Source organism: Ursus americanus, chromosome 16, assembly GCF_024610735.1.
Source record: "Ursus americanus isolate L20-20 chromosome 16, mUrsAme1.1.p, whole genome shotgun sequence".
Classification (NCBI taxonomy): Eukaryota; Metazoa; Chordata; class Mammalia; order Carnivora; family Ursidae; genus Ursus; species Ursus americanus.
The window spans coordinates 66,595-82,715 of record NC_142142.1 but is presented as its reverse complement, the minus strand read 5'-3'; the positions used below and the strand labels follow the sequence as shown (position 1 = coordinate 82,715).

At 45.9% G+C, this 16,121-nt stretch overlaps 2 protein-coding genes across 6 annotated transcripts in view; one reads left to right on the top strand and one right to left on the bottom strand.

Moving 5' to 3' along the window:
- The window catches only part of IRAG1 (inositol 1,4,5-triphosphate receptor associated 1), a 129,976-nt gene extending 114,930 nt beyond the window's left edge, over window positions 1–15,046 (bottom strand). For 3 of the 5 annotated variants that reach the window (XM_087868037.1, XM_087868038.1, XM_087868039.1), the window contains exon 1: window positions 14,669–15,042. In XM_087868037.1, the coding sequence (XP_087724163.1) occupies window positions 14,669–14,735 (67 nt within the window). In that variant the 5' untranslated portion in view covers window positions 14,736–15,042. Of the gene's footprint in view, window positions 1–14,595 lie in introns of all 5 variants that reach the window. The other 2 variants (XM_045788856.2, XM_045788860.2) reach the window with 2 other exon arrangements.
- Window positions 1–16,121, top strand: part of LOC123786575 (uncharacterized) — a 211,407-nt gene that overhangs the window by 163,637 nt on the left and 31,649 nt on the right. The gene's annotated exons all lie outside the window — the stretch shown is intronic.

The following is a 16,121-nucleotide window of genomic DNA, read 5'->3' as shown; positions in this document are numbered from 1 at the left end:
AAGGCGATAGGGGCAGGGCTATATATAATGCATAAAATCATGAAATCCAGACAATCCATATGAGGTTATGCAAATATGGCTGTGTGGTCTTCTGGGAGGATCCCCTGAGATACAGTCTGACAACATGCTCTGCAGAGGATAGTTAGCTGCTCAAATCATTTTAGGGGGTCTCCTTAGGTTCCCAAGATCTCCTCCACTTAGGGAGCTCTGAAGGCATACCCAGTGCCTCCGGGAGGTCCTCAAATTCTGGTGTCTCACATCTCTTCCAAGGGACTTCCGGTCTTTTTTGCCTCTGACTCCATTCCATAGTACACACCCAACTGCTCCCAGAGCCGAAGGGCTTGGAGCAGCTGACCCTGTAGTACGAGGGAAGAGGAACCAGGCTCCAGAGGCTGCTTTTGTTAGCAACAAACACAACACATCTCTGATCTGAACAGCAAATATCCAAAACATGAGTCAAGTGCCTTGCTAATAAGAAAGAGAATGAATAAGCATTCCCTTCAGCAGTAAATGTTTTCTTATATATACAGCCTTCCATTTTACTCTGGACCTGATGCCAGTTCTGACGGCCCACAAAGGCACTGCATGGGCTTTTAGAAAACAGACAATAATAGCTGACTCTTCTAACAGCCCTGAAATCCTCCTTGTCACAGATGCAGCAACTAACACAATCAATGCTCCAGAATGGCCTCAGTCATACGACTATTGAGGTAAATCACTGGGGCTTGGAGAATGAACGACTCACAGATGAGGAAACCAAGGCCTCAGAAGGCAAAAGTGATTTGCTCAAGGGCACAAAATGAGTTGGAAGCAGAGCCAAGCCTAAAACTTGGGACCCCTTGCTTATATGTTGTCTTCATTTCAGCACCAGGGATGAAAATTGGAAGACATTCACTGTCTTCAAACCTAGAGTTTGTTCATTCATTCACTTACTCAATATCCACCAAGAACCTGCTATAAACTTGCAAGGTTCTAGTTTCCTTTAATACTGTTCTATAAACTCATGATGACCTAACCTTTTTAAAGGTCTTACTAGTGTAACTTCTACCTCCTCCTGGCCTGAGAGCTCCAAGTGTGAGATTCCCTCTGTTGATGGGCTGCATGCACTTTGCACCAAGGGCAATTGAGCCTTGACCTTGACACTTTCCACTGAAATCCTGAGTTAACTAATGAACCTCAGAAAGCTTTGGTTTTCTCATCAACACAATGGAGATAATATTATTTCCTATCTCACAGGGTGCTACAAAAATGTAAGAGAATATACATAAAGCGCTTAACACAGTATATAGCTGGTGTTCAACAAATGATAGCCGTTACAGTACCCGATAAGTACATTATTATCACTCTTGTTATTGTCAAGCAAAACAAGCCCCCTAGAGATTTTGGCAAGTGGAATGTTGCCCTCCAGGACTCTAAAAAGGCAGGCTTGCTTTCTTTGTGTTTCAGAGCAACTTCTGTGTCTTACAGACCGTAGGAGTCATGAGACAGGGGCAACACTTGCCTAGTGTTTCTGGGTCTAATGTGCCATATCCTTGAGGCCCATCCCCACACTCCTCTTTTTCTGCTGGGCCCAGCTGACCAGAGAACTGTCTGCCTCTATCAGTGTAAGGCCCTGTGAACCCCAGACCTGTCAGAATTGTCTGTACATGGGGAAATAAGGCTGCCTTCCAATACAACCATGTGAAACAAACACATGCGAGGGATATGATTAGTTATCTATGGACGTAACCCAAGAAATTGTCTGTAAATGTGCCTGAAGTGTTAAGAGGCTTGACTGGGGGCTGTCTGGGTGGCTCAGTTGGTTAAGTGTCTGCCTTTGGCTCAGGTCATGATCTTAGTGTCCTGGGATCAAGCCCCCATGTCAGGCTCCCTGCTCAGCAAAAGGTCTGCTTCTCCCTCTCCCTCTGCCTCCTTCCCCTGCTCATGTTCTGTCTCTCTCTCTCAAAATCTTTTTAAAAAAGATTTTATTTATTTATTTGTTTATTTGGGGGGGGCATGCACAAGCAGGGGGGAGGGGCAGAGGGAGAGAGAATCCCTCTTTTTTTTTTTTCCTTTGTCATTGCCTTTATTCAAAATGGAGAACAAAGTACATGCCCCCAGAATGATCACTGGAATTTTCCACTTGTTTGTATTCTATACAAATAGTTGTGGCTTATGTTTATTTTAGTAAATTCTTTTTTTATAATAAATTTTTATTATGTTATGTTAGTCACCATACAGTACATCCTTAGTTTTTTTTTTTTTTTAAAGATTTTATTTATTTATTCGACAGAGAGCCAGCCAGCGAGAGAGGGAACACAAGCAGGGGGAGTGGGAGAGGAAGAAGCAGGCTCATAGCAGAAGAGCCTGATGTGGGGCTCGATCCCAGATCGCCGGGATCACGCCCTGAGCCGAAGGCAGACGCTTAACCGCTGTGCCATCCAGGCGCCCCACATCCTTAGTTTTTGATGTAGTGTTCCAGGATTCATTATTTGCGTATAACACCCAGTGCTCCATGCAATACATGCCCTCTGTAATACCCATCACCGGCCTATCCCAATCCCCCACCCCCTCCCCTCTGAAGCCCTCCGTTTGTTTCCCAGAGTCCACAGTCTCTCATGGTTCATTCCCTCTTCTGTTTACGCCCCCCCTTCGTTCTTCCCTTCCTTCTCCTACCCATTTTCCTGCTATTTCTTATGTTCCATAAATGAGTGAAACCATATGATAATTGTCTTTCTCTGCTTGACTTATTTCACTTAGCATAATCTGCTCCAGTCCCGTCCGTGCTGCTGCAAATGTTGGGTAATCCTTCTTTCTGATGGCTGAGTAATATTCCACTGTATATATGGACCACATCTTCTTAATCCAGTCATCTGTTGAAGGGCATCTTGGCTCCTTCCACAGTTTAGCTATTGTGGACAATGCTGCTATGAACATTGGGGTGCATATGGCCCTTCTCTTCACTACGTCTGTATCTTTGGGGTAAATACCTAGTAGTGCAATTGCTGGATCATAGGGTAGCTCTATTTTTAACTTAAGCAGACTCCGTGCTGAGCATGGAGCCCCGCATGGGCTCGATCCCAGATGCTGAGATCATGACCTGAGCTGAAATCAAAAGTTGGATGCTTAGCCGACTGAGCCACCCAGGTGTCCCTAAATAAATAAAATCTTAAAAAAAAGAAAAAGAAGAGGCTTGACTGGGATCTCCAGATGGCAGGACAGGAAGATGATTATGAGCTGGCAGGTGACGACATCCTTTGGAAAGACTTTTGCTTTTGGCAGTTTCCCCTTCTCTAGGAGGAACCCCTTTGTACAAGGGATGGTTCCTGATGGCGACATCTGTACTCCACTCTGAGTATGAATGCCCAGGGAATGTGCAAGATAATCCGCTGGAATCGAAAGACAGCTAGAACCTGTTACTAATTTCTACTTTCTTAGTATTAAATAAGCAGATTGGCAATGGTGCCTTCATTCAGTCCCTATGTTGAGAGGTCACTGTCAGGGGCGGCTGGGTGGCTCAGTCGTTAAGCATCTGCCTTCGGCTCAGGGCATGATCCCAGGGTCCTGGGATCGAGCCCCACATCGGGCTCCCTGCTCCACTGGGAGCCTGCTTCTTCCTCTCCCACTCCCCCTGCTTGTGTCCCCTCTCTTGCTGTCTCTCTCTCTCTCTGTCAAATAAATAAATAAAATCTTAAAAAAAAAAAAAAGAAAGGTCACTGTCACATCCAGTTTGTAAGATGTCCTGAAGGAACAGGAGAAACTCTATAATGCTAAGGGACTGACATAATAGCACCCTCATGTAATCATTTGCTTTCGGGGAAGTATGACACAATTTGTATGTGCCCAAGTAAGTGGGTTAGTGAAATACATTTATCTAGGTTTAACCAATCCAACCATCATAAAATGGGCAAGTGGCTTAAACGGCTTCTGTAAAAAATGTGGAATGAAGATACTACTAACACCAAAAGCAACTCTCAAACAGTTTGCAAACTGGTGAATCAAACTGAGAGTTTTGCTTACAATTTTACTTACAACTCCGTAAGTAAAGATGCCCTTCTTCTCCGTCAGCTATCTGAGCTGGTTATCCTCTTCCCAACCTCCCTCTCTCCCTGCCCCCTCTCCCCCACCACCATCCATTCTGTGCCCAGTGCTCCCAGATGACACGTACAGGATGTACCACTTGGGCTTCCATGCTTGCTACCTGAGATTGGTCAATGGGCCATCAGGAGGTGGGAAGAGAGAGAGGTTGGGGCATTTTCTTCCCTGTTCCTTCTTGTTTCAGCACTACATCTCTGGCATGGCTGTATCCTTCCTTAACTATAGCTCATTCTAGAGGGAACTTCTTCCTCCTTTTTCTCCTGCTCCTCCCAGCTAGGGCTGGTAACAGCCTCCTGCTGTTGCTGGTTTTGCGGTGCCTAGGCACCATCTTTTGTAAATAGTCCTTCTGTTAAAGTCTCTTGAGCCAGTTGAGTGGATTTGGTTCCTTGCTGGGAGAACGATTGTTGCAGTATCTCATTTATCGTGATAGTCATTAAAGCCAGGGGTTATCCAAAGTGCTGAGATTTTAAAACGTAATGAGCTCTCTCGCTAAGGAATACTCTTTTAAAGAAAGCTGGTGTCACTGTTTAAAAAAATAAAGCATGGTTTTCATATATAATTTCATCTTTGTCTGCCCTTAAAATTTTCTGGTTTTATGTGTTTTATAAAATAACTGGCATATTAATGTAGCTCATGAATATTATTTAAAATAAAGAAATGCACATAAAATAGAGGTGCATGCTAAAACAATTTTTTAAATTTATGAGATTAACCATCAAAAAACCTTTGTCTTACAGAAGACCTTTTCTCTAGGAAAAAAGTTGGCAAGTGTCTGCTATCAGGTCCCCAGCACTGCTCTGGGAATTATCTTCCTGAGACCTAGCTGTCTACTTTTTCCTTTGATTCTCTGAACTACCTTCCAGAAAACCTTATCTTTCTATAAAGTAAAAGGGAACCCCAAAGAGAAATGCTTATCTAAGGCTTCCAGGAGCGTGTGCTGTGGATAAGTCTCTCTGTTGTAGGCAGAGATGGCTACTGGACCAGACTGTAGCCTAGGTGAAACACCCCTCAGAATTTTCTATCTTCTGAGCAAAATCTTCATCTTCCAGGTCTTTTGATCACCATACATTAGCACACAGACATTCAGAATTATAGACTTCAGTCTCATGAGTTTGATTGTCAGGGGTCAGTCTCCATGTGAACAATCAATTCTGGGCCACTGACCAGGCTTAGGGATAGGCCCAGGACCTTGGAACATCCCCAAGATGATGGTCCTTAGGGGGTCCTCTTGGTATCCAACCATCTAGTTTCCTCCTGACAGTACTTAGCCTCATCACCATCACCTTCCAATCTACATTAGGGACCAGTTTGACTTCAGCTGGGGAACAGGAAAAGTGTCTTAGATAAGAAGTTCAGGAAGATATTATATTCTTTCTACCAGGGAACCAAGCCCCAAACAGGTTGAAACTATCATGACAAGACAGCCGGACCCTTTGGGGCCACAAAATAGAGGAGTTCCATGCACTTGATGTTAATCTGGGCTTGAATAATAGTTATTATTCATCGAGTACTTATATACAGATAAGTTATTTAAATACACCGATCCATTTCATCTTCATGACAAGTCTTTGAGCAAGATATATTATGGTCATCATCAGCCCTATTTTACACATCAGGAAAGTCAGGCTGTAGAGGTTAGATCATTTGCCCAAGGTCAGACAGTAAGTTGCAAGGCAGAGACTTGAATTCAGGTCATTTGATTTGAGAAGCTGAGGTCCCAATCACTACCCCACACAGCCTCGGAGACAGACTGGGGGATCATCACAGGATCTGTGATCTTTTAGGGCACAAGTCTTGGTGAGTCAGAGAGTGACACAAGACTCACAGTGCAGGACATGCATTTCATGTAATAGAGATTCTAGACTTGTATTTTCCTACTAGAAGAAGGCGCTTGCCCATAGACAAGGTTATGAGGCCTGATCAAGATTGTCACATACTGAAAGAAGACAAAAGAGATATACAAAGCAGAGAAGGCTGAATAGAGTAGCTGCTCAGAATCTTGCCCCAAAGCTCAAGGCCTCTGATGCTTGTCTCGTCCGCAGAAGCACTGCTCTTCAAACAGGTGCCAGCTGGGCAACTTGTGAAGAGAAAGGATGGGGTTCCATCCTTTCCATCCCTGGGGAAAAGGGAGGAGCTGGGGTGCCCACCCTCTTGGGACTACATGGCAGCCCTGTAACCTGAAAGTTCCCTACCTGTCACTAGGGTGTGACACATCTGTCAGATGAACATCACCTGAGAGACCAGGTTTGCAACAGGGCTTGGGCTAGGCTCTCACCTTGGTACCACTAGGGGCATAAGGCTTCTTCTCCTACATGATTGTTTCATTCACATGGGAAGAGCTGCAAGAGTCTAAGACTCCTGGCTTCCCCCCACCTCCACCCACCAAGGAAACGGCTATCTGACAGGGATTTCTGACAAGGGTCAACCTGACTAGCTCAGTCCTTTCCTCTTCCCTTTCTCTTGGGAACGTGCTGCCTGCAAGGGAAACATATTCTACTCTGCTCCTCCTTGCTCTATGATTTAAGGGGGCCTGCCTCCACTAGAGGGATGGGATAAATTGGCTTAACTCAACTTCAGAAAGCCTACTTGTCAATTAAACTTTGACAAAGAAGGTAAGAATATGCAATGGGAAAAAGATAGTCTCTTCAACAAGTAGTGTTGGGAAAAGTGGACAGCCACATGCAAATAGAATATTACTCAGCCATCAAAAAGAATGAAATCTTGCCATTTGCAACAGTTTGGTTGGAACTAGAGGGTACTATGCTAAGCGAAATAAATCAGTCAGAGAAAGACAAATACCATATAATTTCACTCATATGTGGAATTTAAGAAACAAAACAGATGAACATAGGGAAAGGGAAGAAAAAATAAAATAAGATTAAAACAGAGGGAGGCAAACCGTAAAAGACTCTTAACTCTAGGAAACAAACTGAGGGTTGCTGGAGATGAGGTGAGTAGGGGGATGGGGTAACTGGGTGATGGGCATTAAGGAGGGCATTTGATGTAATGAGCACTGGGTATTATATGCAACTGAGGAATCACTAAATTCTATCCCTGAAATTAATATTATAGTATATGTTAACGAAATTGAATTTTAAAAAGAAAGAATGAAGCTGGACCACTTTCTAACACTATACACAAAAATAAACTTAAAATGGATTAAGGACCTCAATATGAAACCTGAAACCATAAAAATACTAGAAGAGAGTATAGGCAGTAATTTTTCTGACATTGGCCATAGCAAGATTTTTCTAGATATGTCTCCTGAGGCAAGGGAAACAAAAGCAAAAAGAAACTATTGAGACTTCATCAAAATAAAAAATCTCTGCACAGTGAAGGAAACAATTGACAAAACTGAAACGCAACCTGATGAATGAGAGAAGATATTTGCAAATGACATATTCAATGAAGGGTTAGGATCCAAAATATATAATAAACTTATACAAGTCAACACCAGAAAACCCTAAATAATCCAATTTAAAAATGAGCAGAAGACATGAACAGACATTTCTCCAAAGAAGACATACAGAGGGCCAACAGACATGTTAAAAGCTGTTCAACATCAGGGACATGCAGATCAAACCCACAATAAGATATCACCTCACACCTGTCAGAATGCCTAAAATAAAAAACTAGAAAAACAAGTGTTGAGGGAAAACAGTATGGAGATTCTTCAAAGAATTAAAAACAGAATTACCATATGATCCACAGCTGGGTATTTACCCAAAGATACAAAAACACTAATTCAAAGAGATGTATGCACCCCTATGTTTATAGCAGCATTATTTATAATAGCCAAATTATAGAAGCAGCCCAAATGTCCATCATCTGATAAAGAAGGCATGATATACATACAGATAATGGAATATTACTCAGCCATAAAAGAGAATAAAATCTTACCATTTGCAACAACATGGATGGATCTAGAGAGAATAATGCTAAGTGAAATAAGTCAGTCAGAGAAAGACAAATACCATAGGATTTCACTCATATATGGAATTTAAGAAACAAAACAACCGAAAAAGAAAAAAAAGACAAACCAAGAAACTGACTCTTAACCAGAGAGAACAAACTGGTGTTTACCAGAGGGGAGGGGGGTGGAAGGATGGGTGAGGTGTACACCTGAAATTAATATAACACTTGTGTTAATTAAACTGGAATTAAAATTTTAAAAAATAATAATAAAAAAGAAAGCCTATATATAGGCTTGCCTGCCAATGTAAGCCCCATTGTCCAATACAAGGCTTATCAGTCATAAGGGGGATGTTAGATTGACTTCTCCATGAGACTTACAGCTTAAGTGAAGGAAGAAGGTGTTTTCACTGGGCTTCCTTAGAGACCCCAGCGGGTGCCAGTGGCCAATCATCTAGAGAATAAGTCCGCTACTATCCTTGGGGCATTAACGGAGGTGAGGATAGGACCCAAAATTATGGGCAAAGCCTCATACCCTGTACAGAAATCTCCTTGATGGAATCTAAAAGAGGACAGACAGACAGAGGCTAGCTACAATAATAGCTAATGTTTACTGGGTGCTAAGAACAGACCCTGGCTAAGGGAATTACCCTGCAAAGCACCATCATTATCTCTATCTCACAGGAGAAGAAACTGAAGCTCAGCAAGGTTGGGTACAGCCAAGATGGACAGCGGGCCAGTGGTGGAGCCACATGGTCACTCCAGGGGCTGCCCTTTCCACCAGAACCCAGTGCTGCCTCGAGCTCGAGAGGACGTCTTCCACTATGATAATGAGGGAAGACGTGGTGGACACTGAGCCCACCTCCTGACTAGGGGCCAGCACTCTTGACCACACGTGTATAAGCAACATCAAGGGTGTCTTCAGGCTTTCTCTCCTTCTGATGAACTAGGAACCTTGGGCCTCTGGAAACAGCCTCCCAGTTAGCCCGTCAGTGGCAGAACTCCGTGTGGTTCTGTGTGTCCCTTCCCAGGGCAGCCGCCAAGCCCTCTGCACTGCATGCCAGCCTGCAGCCTCGCTGTGAGCAGAGTATGATTTTGTCCCCCACATCCTGCATTCACTGGTGCCCTTGCTCATAGAACCCCGATTTCCTCCAAGCCAGTGTTTCCTAAACTTGAGTCATCTGCATACCACCCTCACATTTTTTGCCATGTCCGTGTGCCACCTACACATTTATTTATTTAACATTCTTTATTTTGCCTTAGCAATGAGCCAGAAAACCAGGGTTGAAATCCCAACTCTGCCATTTACCAGCTTTGTGTTGCTGGACAAGGGCCTTGCCCTCTCTGTGCCTGTTTCCTAATCTGTATAGCAGAGATAATCATAGTAACTACTTCAGGGGGTTGGTGTGTGGACGAAATGAGGACTGCCCGTAAAGCCTTTGAACAGCACCTAGTACAAAGTAAGTGCTCAATAGGGTTAGTGACCCTTTTCATTACATTTATCCAAAACGGAAACTTTATATCCCTACCCTAAATGGAGACGTCTGTACTGCTTATACCACAAAGAGAGGGTTATAAAAATAAAGTCAAAACACTTACTAAATACTGGCTATTGCCTGACAAAGTCTCCAGGCCCAAGGCTTGCTCTCATTTTGTCAAGAAGGGAGACAAACCAGGGTCTGAAAGACGTTGAAGGCACACTCAGTTCAAGCCAGAGTGAACGACTTGTCCTGAGTGGTCTCGGACTTCTGGTTTTAGTGCTGAAAGTCCTGTAAGCCCCCTCATTTCCAGGCTACCTCAGATCAAGGCTTGCTTCTTCATGGAAGGACTAAAAATAACTGACAAGGGAATAACATTCTCGTGATGTGAGTTCGTGTGTTTAGGGCTGAGTCAGTATCCCACTTACTATCATCTTGCAGAATAAGCCACATCTTGGGCCCCACCACACAAGCCCGCCTCTGAGGGCTGAGTTTCCAAACAACATACATGTACAGAAGAGCCATCATATGTGTGCCACTGGGACTGTCCCCGAAGAAAAACCACATTCGTCCAAGCCCAACAAGAGAAACGATGACTAAACCGTGGCGCAGCTAAAAGGGTGTTATACAACCATCAAAATATCGTGTTTTGAAGTATCTTTAATGAGAGGGAAAGATGATCATGATAGAATGTCCGGTTAAAATAAAAAGCAGACTAAGATGTCCTCAGTAAGTGAGTGGTAAATAAACTAGCACATCAAGACAGCAGAATACTATCTGGTGCTAAAAAGAAATGAGTTATCGAGCCATGAAAAGACATGGAGGAGACTGAAATCCATGTTGCTAAGTGAAAGAAGCCAGTCTGAAAAGGCTACATCCTATGTGATTCCAACTATCTGACATTCTGGAAAAGGGCAAACTATGGAGAAAGTGAAAAGATCAGTGGTTGCTAGGAGTTAGGGTTGGGAGGAAGGGTGTGTAGCTGGAGCACAGGGGATCTTTAGGGCAGTGAAACTACTCTGCATGATACTGTAATGGTGGATACATGTCCTTATACATTTGCCTAAACCCATAGAATGAACAACACCAAGAGTGAACCTGAAGGTAAACTATGGACTTGGGGTCATAATGATGTGTCACCATTTGTAACAAATGAATCACTCTGGTAGGCGGTGTTGCTAATGGGGGAGGCTATGCACGTGTGAAGCAGGGGGTATGTGGGGAAATCTCTGTACCTTTCTTCCTGCTATGAACCTAAAACTGCCCTAGAAAAATTAAGTCTTTAAAAATTTTTAAAGCAGGGGCGCCTGGGTGGCTCAGTCTGTTGAGCATCTGCCTTCAGCTCGGGTCGTGATCCCAGGGTCCTGGGATCGAGCCCCACATTGTCAGGCTCCCTGCTCAGTGGGGAGTCTGCTTCTCCCTCTCCCTCTCCCTCTACCCCTCCCCACCCCCACCCCCACTTGTGTGCTCTCTCTCTCAAATAAATAAATAAAATCTTTAAAAAAAATTTTAAAGCAGACTACAAAACCACATATAGTAAGACCTTAGTTTTATAAAATACAGAGAAAGATAAAGAAAGAAATACACTGTAATATTAACAATATTTGGGGCGCCTGGGTGGTCAGTCTGTTGAGCGTCTGTCTTCAGCTCAGGTCGTGATCCCCAAGTCTAGGGATCGAGCTGCGCGTCAGGCTTTCTGCTCCGTGGGGAGCCTGCTTCTCCCTTTCCCGCTTCCCCTGCTTGTGCTCTCTCTCTCTGTCAAATCAATGGGTAAAATATTTAAAAAACAAAAAACAAAAACCCGATATTTATCTCTGAGTGACAGGATTCTGGAGGGATTTTTTATTTCTTCATATATACTTCTGAATTTCTTATTTATATCTCTTTATATATTTTCTAAGAAATTTTAGCACAGAATGTATATTACTTTTATTACCAGGTAAAGAAGTTGAATAAAATTATACGTATAAAAAGCACTAGGAAGAAAGTAACCAGAACTGATTAACCCCAACCTTTGAAAATTGTTTTTTACAGCTGTGGCCCACTGGGAGGGAGGTTTCCTGGCTGACTGGCTGTCACCTGCTTTCCTTCTCCTCTGGAGAAGGCCCTTGCAGAGAAGGCAGGGCTTGTCCAAGGTCACGGGCGTCTGTTGCCTCTGCATCCCATCTAGGAAGGCTGTCCTGAGCTGTCCCCTGAACCTCAGACTCTGACCTCCAGCGTCTATAGGACAAACACAATATCCCTTTCCCCCTTTTCTTGGTTTTTCCATCATTTGGACTGGGGCACTCAATAACTTCCCTACGATGCGTGTTACTAACCAGCGGCAGGGTGGTATCTAACACAGGAAGTCCCTGCTTTGGACCCAAGTGGCCTGAGCTGGAATCCCTGCTCACCACCTACCAGCTTCATGGCCATGGGCACATTGCTATACCTCTTTCCACCACAGTCCCCTCCTCACTATCACAAGGAGTAAGTGAAATAACATTCTAGAACAGACCCCAGCACAAGGACCTCAAGTGGGACTCAATTTATATCAATTTTTGCATTTACTACATAAGAACTTGGTTCTCTATCTCCATCCCACTAATTCAAAGAGCTCCCCAAGTGGCAGGGGCAAAATCTCTCCTCTACCACCCATCCAGGTCTCTGCTTCACCTCAGTCAGAACCCCTCAGGTGACTGCTGAGCCACCGAGAGAACAGCTGAGAGGCAGCCCAGTGGCCCCATGAGCTACCCAGAAGAGGTGGCAGGGTGGGAGGAGGTGGCTAACCTGAGACCCCCACTTGCCAGCCTGAAAGAATCTGATCAGCGGGTTTACATACACAATAAACCAGGGCCCTGTCTAGCAGCAGCACACTCGTGACCATTATGTCCATTTCTTCATAAGGAAAACAAATTGACCCCGAATACTCAGTACCCCAGCATCATTCTGGATGCAGGACATACAGTGGAGAATAAGACAAGGACTCTGCCCTCACGGGGCTCAGTCTGCACTCCTGCTGGAGATGTGAGCTGTATCCACCCACCTTCGTTACCAAGACATGGGGGAAAGAGGCAGGGCCATTTGAGAAGCTGAGAGCCATACTTGTAGTTCAGCCCATCAGGCCAGGCATCCAGGTTCCTCTCACAGAGTCTCAGAGCCCCTCATCCTGAAGCTATGAGCCCACTGGTCCCCCTGCCAATCAGTGCCAAGCAGAAGGCATTAATTATCCTCATCCAAGATACTAAATTCCCTGCTCTGTCATTTGGTGGCTGGGTGACCTTGGACAAGTCATTAACATCCCCTAGTCCTAGTGTCCTCCGTGTAAAATTGGGTAAAGATACCACCCTCATAGCATTACTGAAGAGAGCACAAGAAATCCCATGTGGAAAGCCTTAGGCAGAGTGTTGGAAGACAGTCAGTGCTTCCCCCACTGCCCTCTCAGAGGTGGTACAAACTGGAGATGAACAGAGCGCGGTGGTTAGGAGTAGAGCCTTCAGAGACAGGCTGCCTGGTGTCAAATGCCAGCACCACCTCTCACCAGCTGTGTGACCTTTCTACGCTAAAATGTCCCCATCTACGAGATGAGGACACTAACAATAATCCCTACCCTACGGTTGTGCATGCTGAATTACTATACAGGAAGTGCTTAGAACAGGGTTTGATGCACTTAAAGAATGGTGTGTTTGCTTTTTTTTTCTTTCTCCAGAAAATATGTTTATGGGATCATTGATCATCTTGTAGCAATTAGCACCTGATTATATCTCCCAGATGACCTTTGAGAGTATGCAGGAATGTCCCACTTACCAGATGCATAAAGAAAGGTACATTAGCTGTGAATATAGTCACCCCCAACCAGACACACACAGACAGACACACACACGCACACACACCCCACTGTATCAAGGATAACCAAACATGACGATGACAACTGTATTGTCCATTTGGTCAGAAATCACAAGAAGCGAGAGTACCCTCTCACTCACAACTATGTTGACTCAGCCATTAGAGTCAGACTTCAATTCGAGTCCTAGAGCTGCTTTTCCTTAGTGGTCTGATCTTAGGCAAGTCATTTAACCTGTGTTTCCTCCCCAGAAAAGTGCCGGGTGAGGTTGCAGGGGAGTTAACCCCACCTGTCTCACCAGCATGTCATTGCCCCCTGGTGGGGATGATGGAACCCTTAGCCGACTCCGACTCCCTAGTGCTTCCAGCCAGAATAGTGCTGGGAAGCTTCCTCCTTTCCCATGCAGGAGACCCAGCTCGGACAAGCCTGTGGGCTGCTTTACTCCCCCCACACACCAGACCCCCAAAGAACAGCCTGAGAGTGTTAAGAGGACACCAGCTGCCAAGCTCTGGGAGGCAGGAGCACTGGCCAGGGGTCCCAGACCCTGTACTCTGTTGACTCAAACTGCAGAGGATCTCCAGGCTTTCACGAACTTTTCCTGGGCAGGAGGGAACAAGACAGCTAGGCCCTTCTCTGCCTTCTGTCCCCTGGCCCTTCCTTTGGAGAAAGGCAGCCCTGAGTGCCATTTATTGTAGGATAGCTTTGACACCAAGCTCCTCGAGGCAAGCAGGGCTAAGGGCACAGGTTGGGCACACTCCTTCCACGGAGGAAAGGGCACAGGGGGCAAAGCTGGACCCAGGAGAGATGGAGACAGAGATGAAAACAGGGGCTGTGACCAGAACACAGGACAGGAGGGGCAGGGACAGAAATGGGGGCAAGGTCAAGGATGGGGACAGGGCTGGCCCCACACAGGGTCCTAAGTGGACACAGCTGCGGCACAGGGTTGGGGGGGGTGGGCAGAGGGAGGCACAAGTAAGCACAGAGCCGAGCTGGGAAGGGGTAGCAGGCAGTGGGGGGAGAGCCCTGCCCGGAGGACTTACATAAGCTGGGAACCCGCTATTCCCCAGAGGGGCCCACAGGAAATGTGGGGGTGGGCTCTCCAGTCAGAACCCACATTTTCACCCTAGCCTGTGCATGTTTTCCAACAGCAGCAGACAGAGCACGGTTTAGTTAAGTTAGGACTGGCAAGATTCACTCCTTATTTAAAAATCATGATGACAGCAACAATAAAAATACTCAGCTGAAATGGCACCCAACAAAGCCAACTCCCCTGAAAGTCAAGCGCCCCATCCCAGCACCCTGTACCTTTAAGGAGGAGAAGAGTTCCCTTGCGTCCCGGCTGAAGAGCAGGTTATTCTTAGATATAGCAATGACTTACCTAAAACTGAGTTATTCCCCTTTCCTCCTCTGGCCAGCCTCTCTTCACTCTGGGGAGCTTTTACCATTTAAGGTCAATGTTACATCTGGCTCTGGAGCTCCGAGCTGAGAAGCCTCTGGCTGCTGAGCCTCGGCCACCGCCTCCTCCTAGAAGGGCTGGGACTTGGAGCCTGAAGCTCCTCGGGGAGCCCCCTCTGGCCCCACTCAGGGGGCTAACGGCAGGGGAAGCTGCAGCCCCAGAGCTCAGGGCAGGCTGGGCCTGTGAGGCAGGAGCTTGCCCTGAGTGCCTCCCATGGGCACCCACACAGTGGGTGGCAGTGCCCATGGGCAGCCTGTGCCGCTGAGCACCGTGCCGGCCAGACGGGGACCAAAGAAACTGCAGATCCGCCTCCCAGCCTGGAATCCCCAGCAAGCATGTGAGGCTGGACAAGACCCTGGCCCTGGGCCAGGAAAAACTGGGAACACTTCCTGTCTCGGGGATTCATGGGTGGGGACTGCTCCCACCTTAAACCCTTGGGATTACCAGAGAGAAGAGCCTAGGAGGTTCAGCTAATCCCAGACCTGGCAGCAGCCCCAGGGGCTTCAATCCCTGCTCCTGCACTCAGCAGTCCTATGGTCTTTGCATTGTGGAATTCCAGTCTCCTCATCTCTAAGACAGGGATAACAGCGATAACACCTAACTCAAAGAGTTGCAGGAGGGCTAAGGGAGACCATAGTGAAGGCTTAGCCCGGTGCCAGCATCTCATAACACTGATTGGCACAAATTCATTTCCCGTCCCTGCCCAGACGCAGGCAAGGACAGGATGTCTCCCTCCTGGAAGTCCACACGCCAACCCTACTTGCTCCTCACCCACACTGGATGCAGTGCCCACCTTGGGCCAAAGTCACGGAGCTCCAGATTCTGTGCAAGTCACATGGGGGCTCCAACCCTCTTCTGAGGTTAGAGGCAGTGCAGAGAAGCTCTGGGTAGGGTTGCCAGATAAAATACAAGATACCCACTTAAATCTGAATTTCAGATAAACAACACATAACTTTTGTAATGTAAGTATGTCCCAAATATTATACAGGACATATATATTATATATATATTTAACTAATTGAACTAACTAATTGAACTGCATGTCATGTATTTTTATTTGCTAAATCTGGCGACTTCAGCCCTAGACCATCACTTACCACACCAGTTCTGAGAGTTAAAGGGATTGGTACTTCTAAGCCTGTGCCCTCAAGCCCCCCGGTGACCACTGCCTGGCTGTATACAGTCTTATTCCCAGCTCCTGGCCATGGGTCAGCCACCCTAGCCATGGCAGACTTTCTTCACCAAACCTGATACCCTGGGCCTCCATCCCAACCCCTACCATAGGCATCTAGTCCTGGTCTCCCTGGTTGTTTTGAGAAAGATTCCTGATGAGAATAGAGTTCATGCTGTCTGTTACATCCATAAGTAATAGTAT